An 8,696-nucleotide genomic window follows, 5' to 3' on the forward strand; every position below is an offset into this window, starting at 1 on the left:
AGGCAAGAGCTACTCTGTTTGCTGCTGTCTCACAAGACATTTTCACCAGAATCATGACGATCAAATCGACATTTGAGATCTGGAATTTCCTCAAAGAAGAATTTGAAGGAGATGAAAGAATCAAGGGAATGCAAGCAATGAATCTAGTTAGAGAATTTGAGATGCAGAAAATGAAGGAGTCTGAAACAATTAAGGAGTATGCAAACAGACTTCTTAACATTGCTAACAAGGTGAGGTTGTTAGGTTCTGATTTTTCTGATTCAAGAATAGTTCAGAAAATACTAGTGACTGCTCCTAAAAAATTTGAAGCTTCTATTACTTCATTGGAAAATACTAAGGATCTTTCAAAGATCACATTGGCAGAACTTGTGAGTGCTATGCAGTCCCAAGAGCAGCGAAGGTTGATGAGACAAGATGGTGCAGTCGAAGGTTCTTTACGAGCCAAGCACCATTATGGAGAAACTAGTAGAAATAAGCATGTCAAGATGAACCAGCCATCAGGCAGCAAAAATAGTGCAAACAACCAAAACAATGGTAGGGGTAAAAAGAAAAACTACCCACCTTGTCAGCACTGCGGAAAGTTGGGTCACCCACCATACAAATGTTGGAAACGACCAGACGCAAAGTGTAGTAAATGCAATCAGCTTGGACATGAAGTTGTAATTTGTAGGAGCAAATTTCAGCAGCAACATGAAGCTAATACCCAAGTTGTTAAGCAAGATGAAGAAGATTATATTTTTGCTGCAACATGCTATTCGACGAGGAGTAATTCTGAATGCTGGTTGATTGATAGTGGTTGTACGAACCACATGACATATGACAAGACTCTATTTAAGGATTTGAAGCCCACTGATGTTTCAAAGGTCAGAATAGGGAATTGTGGCTATATTACAGCAAAAGGAAAAGGAACCATTGCAATTTCAACGTGTTCAGGTATCAAAATTATATCTGATGTTCTTTATGTACCTGACATTGACCAAAACTTGCTAAGTGTAGGTCAGTTGATTAAAAAGGGATTTAAAGTATCCTTTGAAAATCAACACAGTCTTATCTACGACATTGCTGGCCGGGAAGTTCTACGGGTTAAAATGAGAGGTAAAAGTTTCTCGTTTGATCCAACAGACGAGGAGCAGGCGGTCTATTTTACTCAAGTCAGCCCCACAGAACTCTGGAACAAGAGACTTGGCCATTGTCATCTTGAAAGAATGTTGAACATGCAAAGAAAAGGCATGTCAAGAGGTCTGCCAATACTTTCTGATAATTTACCAAATTGTAATGCTTGTCAATTCGGTAAACAAATAAGAAAATCATTCCCCAAATCATCTTGGAGAGCTTCTCAAAAGTTGCAGCTGGTTCACACTGATGTGGCAGGACCCCAAAGAACACCGTCACTACAAGGTAGTTTATACTTTATTCTTTTCATAGATGATTTTACAAGAATGTGCTGAATATTCTTTTTGAAATTTAAACATGAAGTGGCTGGAGTATTTATGAAGTTCAAGAAAATGGTGGAAACTCAAAGTGGCTGCAAGATTCAATGTTTAAGATCTGACAATGGGACAGAGTATACATCAACAAAATTTAATCAATTTTGTGAAGAAGCTGGTATTGAGCATCAACTCACAGCCCCTTACACTCCACAGCAGAATGGGGTTAGTGAAAGGAGAAATAGATCGGTGATGGAGATGGCTAGATGCATGCTGCATGAGAAGGAGTTGCCTAAAACATTTTGGGCAGAGGCGGCTAACACAACGGTTTTTCTCCAAAATCGTCTTCCAACCAAAGTTTTGAAGGATAAAACTCCATTTGAGGCTTGGTATGGGTATAAGCTGTCACTAACCTTTCTTAAAGTGTTTTGGTTGTGTTTGTTTTGCACATGTTCCACAGGTTAAGCGTGACAAACTTGACAAGATGGCAACTCCGGGCATCTTTGTGGGTTACAGTTCAGTTTCAAAGGCCTACAAAGTGTATCATCCTCAAACCGGAAAGATGACTGTTACTAGAGATGTGCACTTTAATGAAGAACAACAATGGAATTGGGAGAACTCGCAAAGAACAACTAAACTATTTGGCAACATTGATGATAAGCATTCGGGACAGCAAACAACAGAGTTATTGCATGATGAATTAGAAGACGACCCCCCAGTCAGAGGCAAAAGGCTGTTATCTGACATCTATCAAAGATGTAATGTAGCAGTTTGTGAACCTACTAGCTGCGAGGAAGCACAAAAGGACCAGAAATGGAAAATTGCAATGGAGGAGGAGATATCCATGATACAAAAAATAGAAAAGTCATTGGAGTTAAATGGGTTTTCAGAACAAAGCTTAATGCAGATTGCTCAATCAACAAGCACAAGGCCAGACTCGTAGTTAAAGGGTATGCACAAATTTTTGGTGTTGATTATTCTGACACTTTTGCTCCTGTGTCCAGATTAGATACAATTAGATTGGTGTTAGCAGTTGCTGCGCAAAATGGCTGGAAAATATTTCAGTTAGATGTTAAATCAGCCTTCTTAAATGGAGAGCTACATGAAGAAATATATGTAGACCAGCCAGAAGGATTCGTGAAGCAAGGTGAAGAAGATAAAGTATATCTTCTAAAAAAGGCTCTCTATGGCCTCAAACAAGCGCCAAGGGCTTGGTACAGCAAAATTAATTATCACTTATTAAGCATAGGCTTTGCAAAAAGCTTATCCGAGTCCACTCTTTATGTGAAACATAAGGGAAATAATTTTCTCATAGTTTCCCTCTATGTGGATGATCTTTTAGTGACAGGAGATGACACAAGGCTAGTTGACGAGTTCAAGCAAGAAATGATGCAAGCTTTTGAAATGACAGATCTTGGTCTCATGACCTATTTTCTTGGAATTAAGATTAAACAAAGTGAGAATGAAGTGTTAATTTGTCAAAGAAAATATGCAAAGGAAATTCTGAAAAAATTTCAAATGGAGGAATGCAAATCTGTTAGCACACCACTGAATCAAAAGAAGAAGTTTAGCAAGAATGATGGTAATTTTTGGTGTATCTTTCATTTCAATCAAATATACTGTTACATGATATACATTTTACTACATGTTAGCAAAATAATCAACGACAATTCAATAAATATACATAACTTTGCTAGAAAGGTTAAACTTTGGATGAGTCAAAACAGATGAAAATTTTCAAGTGTGACCCACACCATTTACATTGTAGAAGAGATAGTAATTATCTTCATCATCTACACAACTATGTCAATAATGGTGCTGTCAAAGAGTTGGAAGGATGGTGGAAATCCATTGTGCAAGTTACTATCACACCAAGTAATGCACAAACTGCAGGAACAAGACCCAACCCCAGCCTTGTGATTGAAGGTGGGAACTGATGAATTACAAAGAGCTGTGGAGAGACATCTGCATTCATAATTTGAAATTTTATAAGTGTACATATCAGATAAGTTCGGCCGGGTCTAAACTCAGACTCATCAGAGCCCGCCCTGGTTTCAAACCATCCAATAAGGAAACACTGAGCTAGTCCAACTTAATGGGCCAAGAAAAGCAGGCCGGCCCCATAAGTGGCCGGACTCAGACATAGAAGCAAGAGACTTGATTCTCGTTAACTGCCCTATGGTAGACAAGGAGACATAGATCATAATATTAATGACAAATAAATTGGTCAAAAAGGACTCAAAGCATACTAGACCTTATATAAACTAGCAACCATCACACAAAACGGTCAGACACTATTTATACAATTTAGAACCATACTTGCGACTCTGACTAACTCTCCTTTGGTAGAGTTATCAAATAGTGTACTCTGCGTGTGCAGTAAGATAATTAAAAAGATAATATAATTTATAAAAGGAATTTAAGAAACTTACTTTGATAAGACTGAAGAATATATAAAGCAATCCCGCAAGACATTTTGTCCAGAAAGCTCAATGATCCAATAACAAAAGCACAGCCATTAAGATTCTCTCCAATTAGAAAATTTTGCATGCTTACACCAGTTACCTATATTATTGACAAGAGAAATGGTCTTAAGATTCTTTTTTCTTTATAGACAGACATCTATCTAATCAAGTAAAAACCAGATCATACCATCATGAGGGCATTTGCTATGCCAATAAATACTGAAATTATGTACATGGCATAACTCATATGCTTAGTTAAAAGCATGATCACTGCACCACACAAAATCCAAAGAATGCATCCAGCAGAGAAGTAAGCCTTGAGAAGTTTGCCAGTCCAAGCAATCTCCTACAAAAGAGTAAACAAATATAATGACGGAAATTGAAAACATAAAAATGTATTGAAGAAAAATATCTATCTATTAAGGATAGAGTTTTAATAAGCGAACCTGTAATGCGATAGATACGATGAAACAGCTGATGTATATGATAGCAGGAACCTATTCAATCATCATCAAATAGTGTTATCGGCGTCATCGTAGTTCTAACTTCAGACTGTATAATCATATAGAAAATGAAATGAATTTAAAAATGGACAAAATTTGTTGTGTACCAAAGCTTTGGCTGATTGAGCCATTTGTAGGTCATTGATCACATAGAAAGCAAGGTAGGCCTGAAAATAATCCATTTGGGAAAGCTTATGGAAACAACTTATAATATGGCTTATTTATTTCTATAAACTCTATAGGATAGTTTATGAAAATTGAAAACAGCTTATAACTTGAATAAAAATTGTTTACTTCATTTTATTGTTATAGAAATTGCTTATGCCACAAGTACTTAACTTAGTTGTTAATCTAACTGTTATCTTTCGTTGGAAATTCAATGCAGTCATGAAGTTTCAGTTTCCTTTGAATTATATTCTTAAAGGTGTGTCTTCCTCAAACACTATTGAATTCAACTTGTGAGACATATTAAACCTTTCATCTTCCAAGATAATGAACACAAAATAAAGAGAGGAAAAATATCCTAACCTGAGAAACATTGAGAACTAATCTTGTGAGGACATAAATAATAGCAACTTGGTAATATAAAACTCTCTTGAACCAGTAAGCCCATGAAATCCTCCCACGAGTCTTTCCGTATATGTCCATTTGCAAACTAAGAAAACATAAAATTCAGTTTCACAATAACTGAAAGGGCTGAAGAATCCTATTCTCTATGACAGTTTTTATACAGATATAATGGAGACCTCGAAACACACCTGGGTTCTTTTGTCGCAAGATGAAATATGCCCACAAAGCAACATCCTATAAAAATCGAGACATATGCAATCCAACGGTACTGCTCATTTGAAATTAGCACAAAGTGAGTATGCTCGACAACATACGATCATTGATAGATCCAAAACCAAAAAATATTTCATCTTAAACATACCTGATTCTCAACATTAGCATACGTTTTTCCATTGACAACAGTGAATACTATCAGAGCAATTGCATATAAACTCAGGTTGGCAACCTATAAAGATATAACTATATGCATTAGCAAGAAATACGAACATGCAACCTATTTCTTTTATATCTATAAATAACTTTATCGAAAAGCTTACCATGGTAAAAGCATTGCGACAGCTAGCCAATGCAACTCTGCTTGTTGAGTTCAGCGTTATGCAACTCACCATGGACCTTCATGAAACAATTCAATGAAGACACTAATGAACATGACTTCAAATTGAAGAACTGAGAAACTATGCTTTTCATTTACTACTCGTTATCTTTTCCTTTGAATGATAACAGAAAACATTTTCAAATCAGCAATTCATAACATTTACAAAAGAAAAAGAAAATTTTGAAAAAAGTCATTACATGTGCGAGACCTGAGTAGCAGCCCACCCCAAGTTGAAAATTGCAGCAAACATGCTGTAACTCACGGTTTCAAAAGTAGTTGAATCAGAAGTAAGAATTGTGCATGGTAGACAACGACCAAAAACAGAAGAAAATGAAATAGCCACCAATAAAGATCCGGCACCATGCCATATCTTGAAACGTCCGTATCTGTCTATCTATCAAGCAAAATAACAGAAGTAAGCATTTCTATCAAAAGAAGATCTGAAAAGCGAAGAAAAAAAATCAGATAAGAAAAAAAAGAGCGGAACCAAAAGTAAACAGAGCGACAAACTATTAAAGTTTCTTAAAATCATATGAAAGTAAAAGCTAGATTAGTATTAGTTCAATCAAATGGTGTTCAGTTCGTGTAACATCCAAACTAAATGTTGAAACTCACAACAGATATCCGTTACCTACGTTATAAAAGATGATTATATTAGGAACACGCGACGGAAGCATATAAGTATTTCCCTGGTGTCAAAAGAAAAAGAATTGTTTAAATACCAGTTCACCAACAAATATTGTGGCAAATGCATCCGCCACTTGACCTGAAAGCATCACAATAGCTGCATTCCTGTGAAAAGGGGAAAATGAAGAAAGAAATGTAAAGATAACTCTTTGCCGAAGCCACAAACAACAGTTAACTTTTTCTCGAATCCTACATTTCAGTATTCCATTACTTCAATTAACAAGCAATTGCGTAAAAGTTAACTACACTAGTCGAAAACAAGTGCAAAACCTTAAATAGAAACAAGTTGATCATAAAATTGCATGCACCTCGGTGAAAATCCAATATCTGTCAAGAACAATAACAGATAGGTGAACCAACATGCGGAAGTTATGTCATTGAGCATGTGTCCCATACCATAGTAAAATATAGGCCCTCTTCCAAGGGCTTTGGTGAATCCAACATCTTCTTCAACGGCAGTATCCATCAACGCCCTTTAGATGGAAACAAAAACAAACCTATCACGTATCAAATCAAGATTTTAGCTGACAATCTTTCTTGAAGAATTCGCATTTACTTATGCCTCATTATAGAGGTGCTATATTGCTCAAACAAATCAACAGTGTGCACTTAAACTGAAATTCTTGATGCCATATTGGTCAATCAATTTGGAAAAAAAAAGGTGAAATCACAAAGATTATTAGTCTACAATACTTTCCCTCGAGGTCACTCCATCAATAAAATGTGATGTCACGTCAAAATCATATCACATCACATAATTAAAGCATAAAACACTCAAAATAGAAACCGATCCACATCACTCGAGTAACTCCATATTTCAATTTCTAGGTTTAGAAAATCTCTGCAATGGCATAGCAACTTACAATTGAGGTCATGCAACACAAATGATCACAGCATAACAGTAACAACAAACACAATTTAGAATCTTACATTCAAAAACCTCTATTGTGAAGAAAAAAAGCAAACACATTGCATGCATAACCAATGAAAAACACTAACAATGCTCCAGCAGAAAAACATAATCTCTACGAACAATCAGCAATTACAGCACCGAAAAAAGCCATTAAACTGCAACCTTTTTCATTACCAAGAATCACAAATCATTAAGCAGACAAAATTCAACGCATGCAAAGAAAAAAACAAAAACAAAAAAATCCAGAATAGGCAAGTTCATGAGTAGGGTCTTTGATCACATACAGTACAAAAATAGGATCTTAAAACTTGAAAGCTACGCAAAGCAAGAATTCCATCAAAAAGGAAAGCAACACAAAAATGGACAAAAAAAATATTCAAAAAGAAGATAAAATAAAATATACTTACAGCGTAATAGCTTTGGAATAAAAGGTATAATATTTAAAAAATTATAGATTATAGATAGATAGATTCAAGAAATTGTCTTGTTCTTATGATGAGAATTTTGATAGGCTATTGGAAGCGGTTGTGTGCAGTTGAGGGATGCATGTTATTGTTGACTGTGACAAATTTGGTTTGGTGGGAGGATTCTGTCGAATGACAATAATGTCCTCATGATTTCTTCATTCATTCATGTGTTGTCCAATTGACACGTTATGTTTCACATTGACAAGTGCTCCTTCATTCTTTCAGCTATGGTCAATACTCAATATACATTCTATCCATTTTAATTTTTGTGTTATACTAACAACGCGTTTTAGGTGTTTTTAATGATTCTATAAACCAAGAATTTGTCTTCAAAACTTTACTCAATCGTTTGTCAGATTATCATTTCTAGACCAAAAAATTTGTCTTCAAAACTATTAGTACTCTTCTATTCTTTTTTTGTTCAAGTAGTCTATTGGTTATAGTTTACTTTTTAAAACTTTTTAAATATATACTACTATATAATATTGCGAATTCGAACTCAAATTTTGTATTTAATATCTTTATATAACTATTAATTGAGTCGAATATCGCGGATTCGAACTCACAATTTTGTATTTAATATCTTTATACAACTATCAATTGAGTCAATTGAGTTGGGTTAATGAAACAATACTTTATCTTTTTTAGATTTAAGGCACAGGTTTTTTAAAAACTATTTGATTTAGTTGAATTAAATGAGAATATTAGTATTATTTTTAAACACATTTATTAATTGTAGTTAAAGAAATGAAATCATAATTAGTTAGAATGGAAATCTCAGTTATTTTAATTTGACTTAGAGTGTGTTTGAATGAGGTAATTGAATTTTTTTTTAAAATTTAAAATTTTAAATAATTAAAATGATTCAATTGAAATTCAATCATTTTAAATTCGTTTATTTTGATGAAGTATTAAAATGATTCATTGTTAAATTTTTAGGGTCATTTTCATAAAATTTTAAAACTTTTGGGTCAAATTAAATATATGAAAAATAGAGACCAATTTGTAATTTTTAAAAATGTGAAGGGACTAATTTGTAAAATTTAAAAATTATTAGAGAATTATTTGT

At 34.4% G+C, this 8,696-nt stretch overlaps 1 protein-coding gene across 7 annotated transcripts; it reads right to left on the minus strand.

Annotated features, from left to right (window-relative positions):
• Positions 1-3,004: 3,004 nt before the first annotated feature.
• LOC131599293 (uncharacterized) lies at positions 3,005-7,831 on the minus strand. 7 transcript variants are annotated; one of them, XM_058871700.1, is made up of 13 exons: positions 7,568-7,831; positions 6,556-6,744; positions 6,283-6,352; positions 5,758-5,954; positions 5,502-5,577; positions 5,327-5,410; positions 5,154-5,233; positions 4,924-5,050; positions 4,503-4,562; positions 4,339-4,389; positions 4,080-4,238; positions 3,860-3,992; positions 3,005-3,392 (listed from the first exon to the last, which is right to left on the minus strand). In XM_058871700.1, exons 2-13 carry the CDS (start codon positions 6,711-6,713, stop codon positions 3,229-3,231), a joined length of 1,359 nt encoding a protein of 452 aa, XP_058727683.1. In that variant the 5' UTR covers positions 6,714-6,744; positions 7,568-7,831; the 3' UTR covers positions 3,005-3,228. The 7 variants fall into 7 exon arrangements, with proteins under 7 accessions (XP_058727683.1, XP_058727685.1, XP_058727684.1 ...); XM_058871702.1 differs by lacking the exon at positions 7,568-7,831 and adding an exon at positions 7,445-7,559; XM_058871701.1 differs by lacking the exon at positions 7,568-7,831 and adding an exon at positions 7,178-7,435.
• Between the last annotated feature and the right edge of the window lie 865 nt (positions 7,832-8,696).

The sequence above is a fragment of the Vicia villosa genome, linkage group LG4 (genome assembly GCF_029867415.1).
Source record: "Vicia villosa cultivar HV-30 ecotype Madison, WI linkage group LG4, Vvil1.0, whole genome shotgun sequence".
In the NCBI taxonomy this organism is placed as follows: Eukaryota; Viridiplantae; Streptophyta; class Magnoliopsida; order Fabales; family Fabaceae; genus Vicia; species Vicia villosa.

Coding starts and splice junctions, on each gene's coding strand:
- LOC131599293 (XM_058871700.1), bottom strand. CDS start 6,713: ATGGATACTGCCGTTGAAGAAGATGTTGGATTCACCAAAGCCCTTGGA. Junction 5,234..5,326: donor ATGCTAATGTTGAGAATCAG/GTATGTTTAAGA, acceptor TCAAATGAGCAG/TACCGTTGGATTGCATATGT. Junction 4,239..4,338: donor TCGTATCTATCGCATTACAG/GTTCGCTTATTA, acceptor ACTCTTTTGTAG/GAGATTGCTTGGACTGGCAA.